At 44.3% G+C, this 20729-nt stretch overlaps 1 protein-coding gene across 1 annotated transcript in view; it reads right to left on the bottom strand.

Annotated features, from left to right (window-relative positions):
• Nucleotides 1-20729, bottom strand: part of THEMIS (thymocyte selection associated) — a 103864-nt gene that overhangs the window by 9924 nt on the left and 73211 nt on the right. Inside the window, exons 5-6 of the mRNA XM_054023487.1 lie at nt 9224-9377; nt 2826-2963 (exon numbers count right to left, since the gene is read on the bottom strand). Of these exons, the coding sequence (XP_053879462.1) occupies nt 2826-2963; nt 9224-9377 (292 nt within the window). The remainder of the gene's footprint in view (nt 1-2825; nt 2964-9223; nt 9378-20729) is intronic.

Raw genomic sequence — 20729 nt, 5'->3', positions numbered from 1 at the left:
GTGTGGGAAAGCTGAGGCGCTCAGTCACCTTTTCCACCAGCTCCACCCCTACTTAACAATATAAGTACAATTTGTGTGAAATTGGAATTGATAATTTGGGGTTATTAAGCAGTAAGAACCTGATTCTTGTTTACTCTGGCTTTAAGTCCCCTTCCCACAGCCAGAGCAGCAGAAAGTAGCTTTAGTGTAAATTAAAATCAGGGCCTAAAAGTTTACCACTTTTTACAAAGCTTAGTTATGTATTACACATAGAGCAGAGTGAATAACTGGGTTTTTGCTTCACTGGCAGTTCTGAAAAATGGAACAAAAATGCTGGAAAATTTCAGCTAATTGTGAGTTGACAAAAATTTCATTTTGGGTTGAATGAAACTTTGTGTCTTTGGGCATTTTTAAAATAAAAAGCAAAGCATATGAAGGGCTAGAGTCACAAAACAGCTGATGGAGGAAGAGCTAGTTCCCTTATAACCATTAGCCCTTTAGCGTATGTCTGCTCAGAAGCTGGGAGATGTGATTCCCAGCTTGGGTTGCCAGACACATGCTAGCTCTGCTCCACGCAGGGTGCTAAAAATAGCAGCATGGGGGCTGCTCAGGGTAGCTGTCCAAGTATGTACCAGGGGATGTGGCAGGACCTCACTCAGGTGGCTAGCCTAAGCCGCCACCACAGCCACACTGCTATTTTTAGTGCACTAACTTGAGCAGAGCTAGCATGTGTCTGTCCACCCTAGCTTGGAGTCCCATACCTCTATGCTGTTTAGACATACCTTTAGTGATTAGGACACTCACCTGGGCTGTGGGAAGACCTGAGTTCAATTCCCCCCTCTGCCTGATATGCAGAAGAGATTTGAATTTGGATCCTCTATACCACAGGAGAGTGCCCTGACTGCTGGGCTAAGGGACATTCTGGGACAGGTCTCTCAATCTCTCCATTGAAGCTATTCCACTTTGTATAAGTGATTAAACAGTTATTAGCCCAGGGACTTGAACTTGGATCTCTCACCTCCCGGTTGAGTGCCCTGACTACGAAGTTACAGGGTCACAGGGTCAGTGGCATGCTCGTCCTCTGAGCTAATTACTATTCAAATATTTTATACCAAATATTTGGAACAGTTTCAATAGGATTACCATATCTAACAAATAAAAAAAGAGGACCCTCCATGGGCCCTGGCCCCGCCCATTTCTCCACCCCCGTCCCAACTCCGCCCCTTCCTCACCCTAACTCCGCCCCCTCCTCCCTCCCACTCCCAGCCACGCGGAAAGGGCTGCCCGAGCGCTACCGGCTTCACGGTTTGCCAGGCAGCCCCCAGACCCTGCACCCCCCGCCGGCACTTGGGCTTCGGGCAGCCCCCTTGCCTCCGGACCCTGCACCCCCGGCCAGGCACTTCCCCTCCCAGGCTATGGCGGCGCAGGGTCCGGAGGCACGGGGGCTGCCCGAAGCCGGTAGCGCTCGGGCAGCCCGGATCTTAAACAGAGCTGAAGAGTCAGGGGAGGAGCAGAGCCGCTTTGCTGGAGGCTCTGCTCCTCCCCTGACTCTTCGGCTCTGTTTAAGATCCGGGCTGCCCGAGCGCTACCGGCTTCGGGCAGCCCCCGTGCCTCCGGACTCTGCCCCCCCGCCAGGCACTTCCCCTCCCGGGCTCTGGCAGCGCAGGGTCCGGAGGTATGGGGGCTGCCCAAAGCCTGTAGCGCTCGGCTCTTAAACAGAGCTGAAGAGTCGGGGAGGAGCAGAGCCGCCGCGGCCGGAGTCTCTGCTCCTCCCCTGACTCTTCGGCTCTGTTTAAGAGCCGAGCTGTCCCAGTGCTACCGGCTTCGGGCAGCCCCCATGCCTCCGGACCCTGCGCCGCCGGAGCCTGGGAGGGGAAGTGCCCGGCCGGCGGCTGGGGTCTGGAGGCAAGGGGGCTGCCTGAAGCCCATAGCACTCAGGCAGCCCGGCTCTTAAACAGAGCCGAAGAGTCAGGGGAGGAGCATAGCCACCGCGGGAGGGGAAGTGCCTGGCCAGCATTTTCCCGGACATGTTCGGCTTTTTGGCAATTCCCCCCAGACGGGGGTTTGAATGCCGAAAAGCCGGACATGTCCGGGAAAAAGAGGACGTATGGTAACCCTAGTTTCAACCGGAGAGGGTTATGGCCACATCTGCACTGTAGCAGGGCTGCAATCTGTAGCGTGTGCAGACATAGCTGTACCCTAACTAGCTTGCTATAAAGATCAGTGAGGATGTGGCAGCATGGGATTCAGTGCAGGCTGTACAAGGCTGCCTGCCCCTATTCTCCCTCCCGCTACATACGTGCATTGCTAGCTCATGCTGCCGCATCCTTACTGCTATTTTTAGCAAGCTAGCGAAATTAAAAGCTAGTGTGAGTACATCTACACAAGCTGCAAATTACACCCCTTATTGCAGTGCAGACACCCAACCCAGACTGCCCTATATCCCAGGGCATCCTCTTCTAAAGGAGGCAAGGGCAGCAGCACCACCACTGGACAAACTTTTTTCGTCCAAAACTATTTCAGTGCATCTGTGTCAAATTTGCAAATACTTTTTGGTCGACTGAAACTGCATTTTTTGGTGAATAAACTATTGTGAAAAATTTCACCCAGCTCGAATGACTCAGTGTCTATTGAAAAAGGCATCATTCTAAACAGTGACAGTGAGTCATAAATTGTACTACTGGTGTCTCCTCTCCTCTCCCCTGTTCTTCAGAAAATGCTGCTGTAGAGACTTTGACACTTTCACAGACAACTCCCAATTTCATGACGAGTGAAGACTGCCTTTAGCTCTGAAAACAGTGGCACGCATTTGTTTACATTCGTAAGTGATCGATTGACACACTCACCTTCCCTCTTCTTCTTCAGGGGATACGTTTTATTTTGAACTGTGCTTTCTTGGAATTTTTTCCTTATGTTTTCAATTATGTTTTCATCAACATATTCATAGCTGTGCTTCTCCTCCAAAAGCATATTGTTTATTGGACCTAAATAACAAATAAAAAAAACATAAAATATCTGTAAGGAGGTGACATGGGAGTCTGCTGATCACCATATTTATATGACCCCCATTCTTCAGAATTATCTCCTTGTTTTTAACCATTTTTTCACTGCTTTAACACCTCTTTTCTCTTCTCCTTCCTTCATGTCATATTTGTCAAGAACAAATCATGCCAAACCAATCGAATTTCCTTCTTTGACAGAGTTACTGGCCAAGTGGATGGGGGGAAGCTGTAGATGTGATAGATCATGATTTTAGTAAGGTTTTTGACATAGTCCCACATGACATTTTCATAAGCAGACTAATGAAATGTGATCTAAATGAAATTCCTTAAGGTGGGTGCACAACGGGTTGAAAGACCATACTCAAAGGGTTACTATCAATGGTTCACTGTAAAACACGGAGGGCCTATCTAGTGAGGTCTGGCACTATTCAGTATTTTCACTAATGACTTGGATAATGGAGTGGAGGGTATGCTCATAAAGTTTGTGGATGACACCAAAATGGGAGGGGTTGCTCGCACTTTGGAGGACAGGGTTAGAATTCAAAATGACCTTGACAAATTAGAGAATTGGTCTAAAATCAACAAGATGAAATTCAATAAAGACAAGTGCAAAGTACTGCACCTAGGAAGGAAAAATCAAATGCACAACTACAAAATACCTATCTAGGTGGGAGTACTACTGAAAAAGATCTGGAGGTTATAGTGGATCACAAATTAAATATGACTCGACAATGTGATGCAGTTGCGAATAAGGCTAATATCATTCTGGGGTTTATTAACAGGAATGTATATAAGATGAGATGTAAATTGCCCCACTCTGCTTGGCACTGGTGAGGCCTCAGCTGGAGTACTGTACATTGGTGCCGACTTCCTCTCTACCCGGGGAATGCTTGACCCCACCCTCCACCCCAGGCCTGTCCCCCTCCATCCCTGCCCCCAGTGGGCAGGAGGAGCTGGGAGGAGGCGGGGAGTTTGGCTGCCAGTGGGTGCTAAGCATCTGCCAAATTTTTTCAGTGGGTGCTCCAGGGCTGGAGTTGGTGCACCCAGCGAAAAAATGAAGCACCCCTGGAGTCAGGGCCTATCATTCTGTGTCCAATTTTGGGTGCCGCACTTTAAGAAAGATACAGACAAATTAAGAGAGAATCCAGAGGAGAGCAAGAAAAATGATACAAGATTTAGAAAATCTGACCTCTCAGGAGCGGTTAAAAAAATGGGCAGTTTAGTCTTGAGAAAACACAACTGAGGCAGGACCTGATAACGTCTTCAAATATGTTAAAGGCTGTTACAGAGAAGATGATGATCAGTTGTTCTCCATGTCCATTGAAGATAGGACAAGTAATAATGAGCTTAATCTGCAGCAAGGGACAATTAGGGAAGATTTTAGGAAAATCTTACTAACTAGAAGAGTCATTAAGTTCTGGAATAGGCTTCCAAAGGAGGCTGAGGAATTCCCATCACAGGAGGTTTAAGCAAAGGTTACACAAACCCCTGTAAGGGATGGTCTAGGTTTACTTGGTCCTGCATCAGCACAGGGAGCTGGACTTCAGGACTTGTCTTGATTCTTTTTACCCCTCCATTTCTATTATTCTGTTGTATTACAGTAGCACCTGGAGGCCCCCAACCAAAACCGAGGACTCATTGTGGTAAGACCTCTACAGACACATTGAGAGATTGCATACTTTTTAGGGTAGGGACTATCTAAATGGACAAGGCACACCAAAGTGTGGGAGAAAGGAAGCATTATTACCCGCACTTTACATATTTTTCCCCAGAGAAATTAAGTGATTTGCACAAGATTACCTAGAAAATCTGTGGCAGACCCAAGAATTAAACCCAGGTCTCTTGATTCCTATTTTAGCCTCAAAGCCATGAGATCATCCTTCCTTCTCTTTTAGGAATCCTTCTTTTGGATTGTATTTATTAGTGTCAGATCAAAATTTGTGCATACATGAGATGAACTGTTATTCACCCCCAGTCCATGCTACACCAGTAACCCCCCAAAGGTAAACATACTGTTAATACAGTATAATCACTAACAGTCTAGGTGCAGATAGATCTAGATCTGACCGTTAGTAAAAGGCCTGAAGAACAAAAAGAACCTGATATCGTCTTAAAAAATGTTGTCTCAGTAAATTCAGATTATCTGCTATATGTGGCATGTAGCCTCCATAATACAAGTTTACTCCGTTCACATATGGTTGTGTCTCATTGTCTGAAGTGATGAATCATTCTAGCTGGGAAACTGCATAGATTCATAGATTCTAGGACTGGAAGGGACCTCGAGAGGTCATCGAGTCCAGTCCCCTGCCCGCATGGCAGGACCAAATACTGTCTAGACCATCCCTGATAGACATTTATCTACCTACTCTTAAATATCTCCAGAGATGGAGATTCCACAACCTCCCTAGGCAATTTATTCCAGTGTTTAACCACCCTGACAGTTAGGAACTTTTTCCTAATGTCCAACCTAGACCTCCCTTGCTGCAGTTTAAACCTCTGGCAGTCCTCCCATTGCTCTCCCACACTGCTCTGCTTGTACAGCTGGATCAGCCTGTCTGTTTACCTGTGTGCTTTCTACAGCTTCAGGGACACCTTGATAAGGTGTCACCTCCTCCTTTAAATGCTGTCATGCAGCCAGCTGTATCTCTTTGCGATTCCAGCTTGTGGTAAGTACACACACCTGATGTCGTATACCACACACCAGTCATAGGAGCCATGCCCCACACTTTCACATGGTCCCATGCTGTGGTCCTGGACTTCCTTGCCTACTGGGGAGAGGAGATCCAGTCCTATCTTAACAGCACTCACCAGAATGCCAAGTTATACAAGATACATTTGTTTCATCAAACAAATGAAAGAGAGGGGCCACTCCTGGGACCCAATCCGGTGACTCAAAATAGGAAAGGCACACTGGCAGGGTTCGAAAAATGTTGGGAACAGTAACAATAGCTTTGTAAGAGTTTGGATTGACAATGCCTATTACGAGGCGCTATAATGAATTTTTGCAAATTTTTGTAAATTTTGCCCTGGTTTTCATTTTGCATCATGGTGTGTTCAATAAAGGTGATTTTTTTTAAATGTATGACTTGCGTTATTCTTTGCTAAAACAATTCATAAAATCCTTGCCCAGACCATCATGAAATCCCTACACAGAGGATCAATAGTATTTGCATTACTCTTGAGCCCCATTATGCTAGGCGCTGTACAAATACAGAACAAAAAGATGGCCCCTGCACCAAGGAGTTTACAACCTAAGTACAAGACAAGATGCAATACATAGATACAGACTGATGGGAAGTACAATCAGTTGATATTAATCAGCAAGATAGGCAGAGATCTCAGCACACCAGCAGCCTAACCGTTGTTCAGAGGTTTGTAGGCATCATGGCAAAGGCAATTTTTGAAGGTGGATAATGAGGATAATGAGGTAGTTTTGCAGACGTTTACAGGGGCTCCTCCCAAGCATGAGGGGCAGAATGGGAGAAAGCACAAAGGGGCTTGTTTAACAAGTGGGCAGAGGAGGCTAGCATCATGGGCCTATCAGAGGTGGGAATCAGCAACTTGATAGCAAATGAGAGATGATAGGTAGGGTGGGTCTGAAATTGAAGGGCCTTGAGCATAATACAAGCAGCTTATGTTTGATGCCATAGAGAAGGGGGAGCCAGTGGAGGGAAATCAAAGAGAGAGGGGGCAGGGTCAGTGTCACGGGCGAGGAAAATTATCTTTGTAGCAACATTCTGAATGGATCTGAGCCGGGTGTGACTACATTTGTCAAGGCTAGAGAGAAGGATGGTGCAGTCATGAAGATGCAAGATGAGGCACTCTCATCAAGGGGAGGGATAGCTCAGTGATTTGAGCACTGGCCTGCTAAAGCCAGCGTTGTGAGTTCAATCCTTGAGGGGGCCGTTTAGGGATATAGGGCAAAAATCTGTCTGGGGATTGGTCCTGCTTTAAGCAAGGGGGTGGACTAGATGACCTCTTGAGGTCCCTTCCAACCCTGACATTCTATGATAAATGAAAACTTTAGCTGGGTGGATAGATAAGAAAGAATCAGCAAGATTTTGATACAACATAATCGCTACACAGATTAACATAAAATAATTACCCAAAGCATCATGCAATCCCTACACAAAGTTATATGCATTTTCCACATTGACACTCTGGCCTCAAACTAGGAGCACAAAGTATCCCTGACCCTATGTCCCGCTAGCTGTTGGCAGTGTCCAGAAAGCCTGTCTACCTCTGGCTGCCATTCATCCGTGAGGCTCTCTCTCTTGCTCTCACAGAGGTTGTACAAAAAACAGACAGAACAAAGTGAATTACCAATGAAATAAAATAGAACACGCAAGTCTAAGCCTATTACAGTAATACAACTGAGTATACATAAAATCTCACCCTAAGAGATGTTTCAATAAGTCTCTTTCACAGACTGGACTCCTTCCTAGTCCGGGCACAATCCTTTCCCCCGGTACAGCCCCTGTTCCAGCTCAGGTGGTAGCGAGGGGATTCCTCATGATGGCTGTCTCCTTTGTTCTGTTCCACCCATTTATGTATCTTTTGCATAAGGCGTGAATCCTTTGTCCCTCTCCGGTTTCCCACCCCCTCCTTCTCAATGGAAAAGCACCAGGTTAAAGATGGATTCCAGTTCAGGTGACATGATCACATGTCACTGTAAGACTTCATTACCCACTTGCCAGCACACACGTATACAGGGAGACTTACAGGTAAAACAGAGCCATCTGCAGACAATTGTCCCGGTTAATGGGAGTCATCAAGATTCCAAACCACCATTAATGGCCCACACTTTGCATAATTACAATAGGCCCTCAGAGTTATATTTCATATTTCTAGTTTCAGATACAAGAGTGGTACATTTATACAAATAGGATGATCACACTCAGTAGATTATAAGCTTTGTATTGATACCTTACAGAGACCTTTTGCATGAAGCATATTCCGGTTACATTATACTTAAACTCATTAGTATATTTTCATAAAATTATATAGAGTGCAATGTCACACTGTTTATACTCTGAAAAGACAAAGCAGGCCTGCTTAGGCAGTCTGACTTTGCTGAGGAATTTGCAGTGTAGGCAGGGAACTGCGCAGCCTGGAAATACCCCAGTCAGGAAGGAGAGAGATGTGGGTCTCCACCCAAGAGAGGTGATGGCTGAGGAGTTGGAAGCCTAGAGCAGGTGCCATTGCTGGACCTTCAAGAGGGAATAGAGGTGCAGCTGCCTTGGACTATGACAGTACAAATGGGAGTTAGGTGACAAACTCCTATTATCCTTCAACAGGAGTTAAGTGCCTCTTGTGCCTTTGAAATTCTCCCCTCAAACAAATTACTTTCAGAGCATTAATAATGAATCCCTCGTTATGAAAGCTGTTTATGTTATTTTTGGAGGAATTGCAGTATGCAAGGTTTTTCAAAGTAATGTCCTGAATTTCACAGTTGGCAGTCACACACATTCAATGACAAGGCAATAAAGAAAAGCTTTATGGGGACGTTTTTATATTACTAGCAGAAACTACTCAACCGATTGCATGCAGCTAGACATTCAGGGCCCAGTCCTGCAAACACACTACATGTGGAAGTCCCATTATTGGATAGAGATGATGGGTGGACCCATCAGATGGGCCATGAGCTTGATCCAAACCCCATTGAAATCAATGACAGTTATTCCATTGACTTCATAGGTTTTGGATCAGGCCCCATGTCATATAGCTTTTCAGCTTTAACATGCTCTGAAAAAAATAGACACTAAAACAGATGTTGAAAATATATGGGAAATCCTAACACACTGTACATAAAAAGTACAAATAAATAAAAGTCAATTAATTTTCTCGGTTCAATTTTTTCTTAGAAATATAAAAATATGACTTGAGACATCTTAATATTTTTAAATAACTCACTCATTCAGCTTTGCCAACAGGGCTGAATCATCAGTCTTTTAAAAAGATTGACTGTAGATGAATTCAGCATCTTCTCCACGCAGGCCAGCTCCTGAGAACCACTGAATATTCATGCTGCAGTGTCAAACTGAGTTTAATACCATGCTGCTACTGAGAGTTTGCCTTATGGCATTTATTCGGGAAGAAAAGAGAGGTTTATATTTTGTCTCCTTTGACTGATCCACAAGTTCCAATTGGATCATGCAAAATACTTCTGCACATCAAGCATTTATCAGGGCTGAGGTTAAACGCTGTTATATTAATAACCCAAATCATAAAGCTTAACTGACCTTTAATCACATTGCTGTCCAGTAATGTAGCTGTCCCAGTCACGTCGTCCTCAATCTCCCAGTGCACTAAATCATTTTGACAACTAACTTGTAATTCTGAAACAGCAGTAGCTTGATCTGAGCACAGTTTCTTAGTGGTGTCTACATAGAGATTCTGAAATTACATAGAACAGTGTGATTGATTTCTTGTATGCATTGTTAGTCCAAACTAGATACTTTTCACAAATGTGACAAGGAAGAGCATCAGTCATACTTTAGGTCATTTCTGTGGATTTGGAACATGAATCTACTGTTTATCAAAGTAAGTTATAAATAACATTTACTACAATGCTAGCCTTGGAGGCATGTATACCACAAAGTAACATGACTAGAATGAGAAGATATTCTCGGTACAGAAAATTACCTTTAAGACATATTTCATAGCCTCTCTCTCTCTTTCTCTCATGTGTGTGTGTGTGTGAGAGAGATTTCCATATCTGTTTCTTTTCAAATATCTTTCTTTTTAGTCAGTCGCTCTTACTGTATTGCTTATAATAAAACTCATTGAATTCAGTACATGACAAATACAACGCACACACACATGTTTGGCATTTCAATTATATATATTTATACTTCTAAAATGGTGACTATGGTTAGGCAGTACTTACATACAATTATAGTGTAAATACATTACAGTTATGGTTTTGATAACTTATTCATATTATCAAAACCATAACTGCAATGTATTTACATTGTAATTGCATGTGAGTACTGCCTAACCACAGTCACCATTTTATAAAGTATAAATATGTATAATTGAAATGCCAATCAATTCAAAACAGAACAGCACATCCAGCTGAGATGCAAACTAGTGAATAAGAGCTAATGATCAAAATCTATCTACTTGTGCAAAAAGTGTAGCTGTTCTGCATCAGATCAACCTTGTACCATACATACAGGTAAAATTAATCCTAACTGAAACAACAATGAAAATATTGTAATATCAGAGCAAATAATGAGAGATAAAAACCAATTAACACTTTCTTGGGCTTACCTATATTTGTATTTTCTGAAATAAACACTAGAAGATATATCAACAGGGGTTCACTGAATCACAAGATTCTATACAAGCTTGTGTAGTACAACTTGTACAATGTTATGCAGTACAGTTCGTGATTGTGAAAGAACTATGATATCAAGCAAAGCTTGAAGCAGTGGTAAAATTCACAAGGACCTCAGGGATTTGTGGAAAGAGAAATACAGCTGAACATATTAGAAAAAGGACAGAATTGTCAGAAGAAATTCTTAACAGCAATGAAGAAAAAAAACAGTGAAAAATATGCTGTTATAACTGAGCCATATTCTCTGCTAGTGGATAGTGGCATAGCTCCAGTGAAGTTAACAGAGCTCTACCATGTTGCACCAGCAAACAATGGAGCAATGGGCCCCTTCTTCACAAATGAGATCTCTTTTTCCTCCTTTGTATTGCACCAGGTCTATATGTATCACCAATGTGACACCAGTCTGTCCTGACCATATTAATAAAAGTTTTAAGAAATGTCCAAATTTAAGCTAGGACAAAAATTAACACATTTCAAAACAGAAATGTACAAAACTTTCAATAAACTTGTCACAGCTTCCATAAATGTATAGTTTACATTAAAGGTGAATGATAAAGGAAAAAAATAAGTGGAGATCAATTTATGCGCAGGTTGTCCTCAGAGCCCAGATGGTCGGGGACATTTCAGCACAGAAATAAGTTTTAACCAATCTTTTCTTCAGTGTTTACAAAATTAAGAAAATCTTGAAAACATACCATGTAACTAACAGGAATAATAACAACATATTTTTAAAATATCTTTGTCGTTTATTCTTTTCTATTTAGATTTCCTTTTTTTTAATATGTTAAGCCTAGTAATTAACACAATGTGTTACACTCATAGTCTTTATTCTGTGTTGTCCAAAATAACCTGAAAACAAGTCTTGATATCAAAAATAGCTATGCAGGGGGAAATACCACAATTCTGAAGCATATGATTAACACTTGCAATAATCTTATCAGTCAATCTACTGTACCGCTTTTAGAGTCACTTCTTTGCAATGGTTCCCCAAGGCACTTTGCAAATACATTAAAACTGACAGAGCTCAGACATTTAAGAATAAACCAGGTTACACAAATTAGATTTTCACTTCAGTTTAGATTGAAATCTGCAACACACTAGCATCCCTAATTGTAATATACAAATTTAGTAGACTTACGGAATACTTAAAAGTACACCTTATAACTACACTAAACATCTAGGGTCAAATCCTGACATTCTAATTCAGTATTACTCGGACATCTCTGAAGAAGAATTCCAATTGGGTGAACTCTTGGTTCTACAGAAACCAATGGGAGCTTTGCCATTGGACTTCAACGGAGCCAGGAATTGCCAATTGTCTTCAGTGAGCATTCTGCCACAGGAAGGACTGAGTTAAAATCTTCAGGATTTGGACCATGGCAATTTGTTAAAAAGGATCACAGACCAGTAAATAGAGGGAATTTCATATCTGACCATTATAACAACTAAAAGCTTGTGACCAGAAAATTTTACCTCAGTAGTTAAGAATTGCCCAAAAAACCTCTACTACCACTCAACCTTTAGAAGAAAAGGTGCAAAGGCATAAAGGTAAGGTAGCTTGGGACTACGTAATGCCTCAGGAAGTAAGAGGTGTTATATTAAAGAAAATACAAAATGTTATTGGGGGTTAATGCAAGAATCAAAGTACTGGGGATGCATCATTTTAGAGCAAACCGAGGCTGCAGCATTCTTCAGAAGTTGTAAATTTGCACACAGCTTATCTGTAATGCATGAAATATAAGACATTGAAATAATAAAGGAGGCTAGAAGTGACCAAAGCAAATTTTGCCTGACAACTGCATACTGAGTTTAGCCCACAGTGTACATGTGCACACTCGCCTACCCTGCACCCAGCCATACAGAAACATTTACTATTCTACTGAACAGTATTACATAAATAATAATAAATAAAATTATGAATGCTTTGTCTTTAATGCAAAGCAATGATTGTGCTTTAAAATCAGTAATGAATAAAACATATTGATATCCCTGTGATGTGGGCATATATTACCACCCTGATTTTACACTTGGGGAAACTATAGTACTTCAGTGTCACACAGGAAGTGTGTGGCAGAACTGGGAAAAGAACCAAGATTTCTTCACTCCAGCCTGTGCTTTGACCACAAGACTACCTTTCCTCTCCTATTTAGGCCATTTCCACCCAAAGCTGCCATCAGCAGAGATGGGCAGTAATATTATGCCAGGCCTAGCACTCCTGGACTCTTCTGAAAGAAACCACCAAAAGCTATTGTAGACACTTGATAAATCTCACACACTTGAGACAGCACAGTTCTTCACTGGAAACTGTAGCTACAGTTATACGACACCCAGAAAAATGGCTCCACAGATAACCCAAGTGTTCTTATATTGAAAGACTAAGCGAGAGAGAGGGTTCCAAAAATAATAGCTGTGACCACTGAAAACAAGTAAAAAAAAAAAAATGGCTACAATAAGTAGGGGATGCTCTCTAAACCAGTGTGATAAGAATTCTGTAATTGGAGGCATTGCAATGTTTGTGAAATTTTCCCATTTGTACCCAGTATAAGCTACTGTTATTATTTTTTTTTTTGTATTCATTTAAGTCTCAACAATGTCAAGACGGCTCAGAATAAAAAGGGGAAAACCTATGATGCCATATAAAAATGTGGGAATAAATATGAAACCCACCACTGTCATGCTTTCTGGAAATGTTGAGAAAGATGTAGTGGCATAAAACATTTTGACAAAACTGGGCCTTTCCAGCCAGAAAGTAAAGCTGTTATGTGGTTACAAATTACTGTATTGCAGAGGAAGACCCATTTATTGGAGCAATCACTGCTGGACATGGCACTACACCTTTGGAGTACATTTATTATGAGTCACACATGGTATAAGATATAGATCATAAACCTTTTACTGCGATCTTTAAAGACCTGGAGTGGCATTTATACAGTCTTCGGAAACTCAGGCTAAAACTATAGAGATATTTCTTAGCGTTGGCATATGCAGTACTATATATCCATCTGTAAAACACTTAATTGCTGCAGATAGCCTTTTCAGTAGTAAACACATACCAATACCATAACATTGTGGGAAATTATTTTGAAATCCACAGACACTTCACTCTTTTCAAACAGAAGTAGCAGTTTATTGACACTAGCAGCAAAGAAAGGTTCTGCAACAGATAAGTACAGCAGCCTACCCATAGCTAAGCCTAAACCTGACTGACTGTAAGCCTACACTTTTGAACTTTCCTAAATGCTGAAAGCTAAGTATTTTTAAAGGAAAAAAAGAGAGGAAGAGAGCAGTCTAACTTAGATAAAGAGTTATCTTTTGGTTTTGTTTTGTTATAGAGGGCCTTTCACAATCCTCAAAGCATAGGTGTGCCCCGGCACACCCTAATGCCCTGAGCTCCAGCTGGGAAGGCTGCTCCTCCCCCCTCCCCTCCTCAGCTGTTTGCCAGGCAGGCTCAAATCAACTGCTTCCTGCCTCCCTGCTCCAACAGGGGCAGAGTGAGTCTCACACACACACACGCACAAGCCTTAGGTGTGGGCGGGAGTGTGGGGCTATCAGCAGCAGCACAGCCAGCCCCTGCTTGCCTAGGGCTGCCCCGCACCTCTTGGGCTGGTGGCCATGGCGTCCACATGCATAGCTGCTCCCTGCCTGCCAGGCTCCACTCTGGCCACAGCAGGCGACCCAAGGGAGCCCAGCTAGGCTAGGGCTGGGTGCAGTGGGAGAAGCTCCAGATACTGGCAGGAGCCATGCAGGGGTGGGGGAAGAGAAGCCCTAGACGGGGCTGGAGCCACATGGGGGGAGAGAGTGGGGGTGGAGGAGAAGTCCGGACCCCGGCAGGAGCTGCACTGGGGTGTCGGGGGGAGGGGAGAGAAGCCCGGACCCTGGCAGGAGCTGCATTGAGGTGTCGGGGGGAGGGGGCGGCAGAGCCACACTGGGGCAGGGAGGAGAAGCCCTGGACCCTGGCAGAAGATGTGGGGTTGAAGTCCCCATCTCGGGAGCCCCAGCAACCCTAGTGGCAAAAGTTGCAGGGCTGAAGCCCTGACCCCACTCTGCATGGAGCTGGCCTGAGCCCTTCTGTCTCCCATCCCACCTGTGGAGCTGGGGCTGCATGCTTCTGCGGGGCAGTGTTTGGCTCCGCGGAGAGGCTAGGACCCTCATCTCATGATAAGGGGTCCAGGGCTGGGGGGTTGGATAAGAGGTGGGGGCAGTCAGGGGACAGGGAGCAGGGTGGGTTGGATAGGGGGTGGGATCCCAGGGGGGTGGTTGGGGGCAGTCAGGGAGCAGGGGGGGTTGGATGGGGCATGGGAGTCCCACGGTCTGTCAGGGGGTGGATAGGGTTCAGGGCAGTCAGGGGACAGGGAGCAAGGGAGATCCTGGGGGGGCGATCGGGGGGGGGGGTCTTTGGAGGCGGTGGTCAGGGAACAAGGAGCTGGGGGGGTTGGATGAGTCAGGAGTTCTGCAGGGGGCCTGTCAGGGGGTGGGGAGCGGTTGGATAGGCAGGCATTCCTGGGGGTCTGTCTAGGGGCAGGGATGTGAATAAGGGTCGGGGCAGTCAGGGGACAGGTAGGGGGTAGGGTCCTAGGGGGGCAGTCAGGGGACAAGGAGCAGGGAGGCTTAGATAGGGGGAGGGGTTCTGGAGGGCAGTTAAGGGCAGGGGTCCCAGGAGGTGGTAGTCAGGGGACAAGGAGCAGGGGGAGGTTGGTGGTTCTGAGGGGGGCAGTCAGGGGGCGGGAAGTAGGAGGGAGTGGATGGGGGCAGGATGAGGGTGGGGCTAGGGCAGGGTGGGGCTCCCTGGGGGCACACCCTAATGAAATGGGCTGCGCACGCCTATGCCTCAAAGCCCTTTCTGGAATTAAACTATACAGGGATCATTTCACTCCAGCCACCACATTTCTCTTATAGCTATAGTGTAGAGCCATAGGTCTTGATTCTGATCTCACACTAATGTTAAAACCAGCGTAAGTGATATCAGAATCAGATCAAAATACCATACTGATCCAGCAGACCAAATTCTAATCCCATTGACAGGGCTGTAAATTTGGAGTAATTCCGTTTGTTTCAACTGAATTGCTCCAGATTTACACCAGTACACAAAACAACAAAATTTGGCCTACTGTGTGCCAAGAAATAAGGGAATGGAGTGTTTAAAAGTGACACCTGGCAAAAGGACAGATTCAAATAAAGGGGATAACACAATTGGAAACCGTGAGACCTCATAGGAAACTTGAAATATAACAGCAGAAGATCAGGACTGATTTATTCCATTTGGAAAGAAACAATTACCTTCTGATTGTGACTTGTATCCCAAGGCAGCCTTCTTGAATGATCCATCGGCAAGCCAAGTTATCTTGCATGCTAACATAATTTTTTCAAGGGCAGAGTGTATCTACAGTTACGGATACTGACAAGAGGCCCTGGTTTTGTAATAAAGAATTTTAACGGTCTCCCCAAATACACAAATTCCAACACATGACAACAAGCCTTTATTTCAACAGTTCATTGGGAAGTCTGAAAAAGGAACAAAGCTACTTAAAAGATTCTTCAGAAAGACCATGGACAATAAAGAGGATCCTCATTAGCATACAAAAGAGTGGAACTTCAGAGTTCTTATTTGCCTGCAGAACTTGTAAAATATACAGGGCCGGCTTCAGGCAACAGCTAAGGAAGCAGATGCTTGGGCGGCCAATTCAAAGGGGCGACACTCCGTCCGATGTCGGGGTGGCCCGTCCGGGTCTTCGGTGGGAATTCGGCAACGGGTCCCTCATTCCCTCTCTTCCTCTTTGAGCTGCTGCCGAAGAGGAGGAGAGGGAGTGAAGGACCCACCGCTGAAGAAGCGGCACGTTTGAGCTGCCGCTGAAGTGCCGCCGCTCGTCCTTTTATTTATTTATTTATCTATTTATTTACTTATTTTTGCCACTTGGGGTGGCAGAAAAGCTGGAGCCGGCCCTGAAAATATAAACTATAATTGAATATAGGCCTAAAGAGGAGAAAGCTGAGAGTCTGGAGAGACAGCAACAAAGTTACGATATACTGTCAGATATACTTCACTCCAAAAGTTAGGTGGCCCGTTTGGTTAAAGTTCTGGGCTTTCACCTCTGGCAACTTGAGTTCAAATTCTCCCTGTAACCTCTGTTACAGCATACTGTCACACACGCCCATGCCATAAAACCATGATCAATTTCACACTTATTTTCAGTAGAAGCCCAGGACTAGGACAAGTGGATGTTGCAGGAAATAAAAATGGAATGCTACACAAAGTCATAATGGGTTATGGACAGACAACACTAAGCATTTTCTTAGAGTTAAAAATAAATAAAGCAATAAATTTCCACTAGCAACAGTAGATCTGGTATAACCTTGACTCCAAATTGTTTCTAGTAACATAACAGACCCAGAAGACAATATTAATGTTATTCCCATTGCTACAAAATAAAACCAAAAAAGTGACTGGAACTGAGACAAGCCCTTTGAGAAACTGAGAGGAGTATTGAACATTCAGAGTTTCTCACAATAAGCAGAGTGACAAGGTGGGTTAAAAAAAAATTAGTGAACTTGAGTAAATATGCTCATTTGTTGTCTGAAAAAGAATAACTAGCCCAGGAAAAAGGCACTCCTTTAAGAACAGAGCAAACTAATACCTTTACCAAAAGGGGAAACATAGGAATGAAGGAAGGAAGGAATGTTAAGAAGCCACTAGATGGCTCTCTTCCCTGTCTTATGTGATGCATTCAAAAAAACTCTGGTTAAGCATTTCCTTTTTAAACTTCTTATTTCAAGGGCTTATAACTCAGCGGCAAAATTCACTGCAGGCAAAAACGTGACTTAAAGGGTCTCATCCTGACAGAGACGTTTTTCTGCCCCAAATCCTTCCTCCCCTCCCAAAAGCACAATAAAAACAATGGTCAGAGGGGTAGCCGTGTTAGTCTGGATCTGTAAAAAGCAACGTCTGTTAGTCTATAAGGTGCCACAGGACTCTTTGTCGCTTAATAAAAACAATTGTTGAAGTTATTTACATGAATGAAATGGAGGGAGGGGATGTTCTTCACTAGATACAGCTGTGACTTGGTGCAATGGTGAACAGTGAAAAATTGATGTCTGGAAATTGAGCAGACCAAGATCTAATAAATTTTGGTGGGGAGGGATGGAGGAATGGGAGAGGAAGAAGGAAACCAGCCAATAGAATAACCTTTAAAAAGAGGCTATTGCTCATGCACAATAAGGGTTTTTCAGTAAAATTTCACAAAGGTTTTAAGTACATATTTAAACACTTTTGCCCTTCACAGATCATTTCCATAGGAAGGGTAAATCAGAGGTCCCCAAACTGTGGGGCGCACCTTGGCCAGCCCCCATGGGGAGTAGGGAAGGAGCGCCACCCAGCCCTGTTCTGCTCCCAGCTCGGCCCCCAGCCCCAGCCTCAGCCCCTGGCCGTGGCTCCACTCCCAGCCTGGGCTCGGCCCCAGCATCAGCATCAGCATCAGCACCAGCCCCACCCCAGGCTGCAGCCTCCCAGCCGGGCTGCATCCCTGTCCCCACCCTCGGCCCCCAGCTGCGGCTCCATTCCCGGCCCCAGACCCAGCTTTGGCCCCCTTGCCTCTGTCCGAGCTCCCCCACCCACCCCACCCCTCAAGCTGTGAGCCTACTCCCGGCCCCAGCTCCTGGGGGTTGGGGAGGGACAAAGGTAAGGGGGGGGCATGACTAAAAATTTTGGGGACCACGTGGGTAAATATTCAACAGATTTTTGTCATGAAATATGTTGCATCAATAAAAAACATGCACGTGTGCACAGTTCCAACATTCCTACAGAATCCATTGCTTGCATCAGAATTCCAGCACCCCAGTCTCTGCACTCATTCACTGCTCAAGGAATGTATTTAACCATTTCATTACACTTCCGAGTGGGATTTTCAGGGTCTGTTCCAAAATGGTGCCGAGTAGAACTTGGCGCCTTTTGAAATGAAACTCTGCCTCCATAGGGTAAAAAAATCTATAAATGGCAGTGTGGTAAAAGGGACATCTGCTCCTAACTCCTGCCATTTTTTCCTGGGCCTTATGTTTGTCACAACAGAACAGAAAGTAATCTAGGGTAGCCCTGAGTGACCTGGATTGTGATGACACTGTATTTAAAAGGCTCACGACAGTCAGGGTTAAAACTTTGGGTATTATTTGTACAAATCCAAATGGATCCTTTAAAAATATATTGGATAGCTTAATAATACTGAATTGTTCAAACATCTCCTGCAGTTTGGAGAAATACTCATTGTATCCTGTAGCAGCATCACAGCAAAGCAGAGAATGAACCTGGGTGTGCCTTTACCATAACACAAACTGTGCACCCACCGACATTTGTTTTAATCATGATCAGGCACTCATCTTGAGACAGCTAACCTGATTTTTCAGAGTACTTAGCATTTATATAGCACTTCATATATTCAACACACTGTAAGACTGAAACCAATTAATCTTCACTACACTCCTGGGAGTTAAGTGGGTAAGTACTAGGTCTTCATCTTACAGATGCCCAGTAAACTGAAACAGTCTGTTCTTCATGGCCTCCAATAGTGAGTCAGTGGCAGCCAGGATTCAAATTTGGGGGTTCCTAGCTTCCAACTCTGTACTCATTCTGCCACATGACCAAGGCCAGATTTCCAATTAGGCATAGGAGGCATGTGCCTAGGGGCACCAGCATTCCAGGGGTGCCTAAAAGCTAAACGTTAGTTCCAAATTTCATTTTTTATGGAAAACACGAAGGTCAGCTCTAGGCAGGGGGGCACTGAAGATGCTGTGCCTACGGGCACCTAAGGTGTAAATCCGGCCCTGCACATCACACTGACTGACTGCCAGCGGTGCTGAGTCTGCACATTTCCCACTGAATTCAGCCAAAGTGAAGGTGAACTTCCTGTTTGGTGCATGGGAAAGTGACTTTGATACCACATCCTTAGCCAGCTGCTCCTGCCTCCTAAGCCCTACAACTGATTACTTTCTCTGCCTAGTCCTTTTGCTGCTGCCTTCCTGAGCTGGAACCTCTGATCAGATCCCCCAACCTGCCCCTCACTCTTCCAGCTGTTTCCTCTCAGATCTACTCCACACTCCATCCTCTTCACACCTTGTGCTGGTTCCTCCAGAGTACTCACACATCCTATACAACTTCCCCTAGCTGTGGCATGGGGGGAGAAAGGGGAAGCAAGATTTTAAAAATAAATTGTTTTCAAGTCCTTATCGCTGTGCTGTCCTTACTAACATTAAGCTGCAAGTCCAGCTGCAGAGCACACACTGTGCTTCCTCTTACTGAATGACAGAAAGTGCTGTGTGTGGCAGACAGCAGCCTCAGAAAAGCAACAGGACATCACAATGGTAGGAATTAAATACTTTAGACCAGATTCTGATCTCAGGAACACCAGTATAAATCTGCAGTAATTTCTCACAGGCCAGGGGAGTTATTCTGGAGTTACTCCAGCCTATCTGGAGTTCAGAATCTGGCCCTTTGTTTTTCAAAATCATCTGCTCTCCAGGCCACAGTGAGGAATGGAACAGCAGGGCGGGGGGGGGGGGGGGGAGAAGGAGGAGGAATGGGTTATTTTAGTAGTAAAATATATTCCTAGCATAGTCACCACACTGTTCTTTTTGTAACAATTGAATCTCTACATTTATTTGCCTTCCCATGCAGATATACGTATAGATAGATATTTTCATTCCACTATGCCCATTAGAAGTAAGGTGTTTTGTTTTGTTTTTTAAATTATTGTGGAAAAGAAAAAAAACCTCTAAATTGTCCCCACCTCTGGATTTCCCTGTGGATCCCTTCTTCTCTGTGTCTATCTTTCAGGCTCTGACCTTGCAACCACTTATCTGTGTGTTAAACTCTCCATATGTGATTATCCCCACTCAAGTCAAGAGGACTAACTCATGGGAGTAAAGTAACGCACATGCATAAGGGTGTGTCCATGCTACTGTGGATACCACCATAGAGCTGTAGTGTAGATGTTTCCTACATCAACTGAACAGGGTTTTCCATTCATGTTAGTAATCCATCCCTCCAAGAGGCAGTAGCTAGGTCAACGGAAGAATTCTTCTATCCACCTACCTGAGTCTACAGTGGGTGTTAGGTTGACCTGTGTCACACAGGGCATGAAACTTTTCCCAGCACTGAGCAATGTGGTTAGGACAAACAGGCCTGCATGTTTGCAGAATCAGAGCCTTAAGCTGTGCCAACAGTTGTGTTTGTGCTTTTCTTTACTACTGTGGGAAGCCAGTGGGACTACTCAATAGCACGTGCGTAAGAGCTGGCCAGATCAGGACCTTAGACTGTAAGCTTTCCAGGGCAGAGCGCAGTGTTGGCACTAACTAAACATCATCATCATAGACTAGTATAACACTGGCAAAGCTAAATAATATATCAGATACTCAAATCCTGG

The sequence above is a fragment of the Malaclemys terrapin genome, chromosome 3 (assembly GCF_027887155.1).
Source record: "Malaclemys terrapin pileata isolate rMalTer1 chromosome 3, rMalTer1.hap1, whole genome shotgun sequence".
Taxonomy (NCBI): Eukaryota; Metazoa; Chordata; order Testudines; family Emydidae; genus Malaclemys; species Malaclemys terrapin.
The sequence above is the reverse complement of the archived record's forward strand: the minus strand, read 5'-3'. Positions and strand labels throughout refer to the sequence as shown.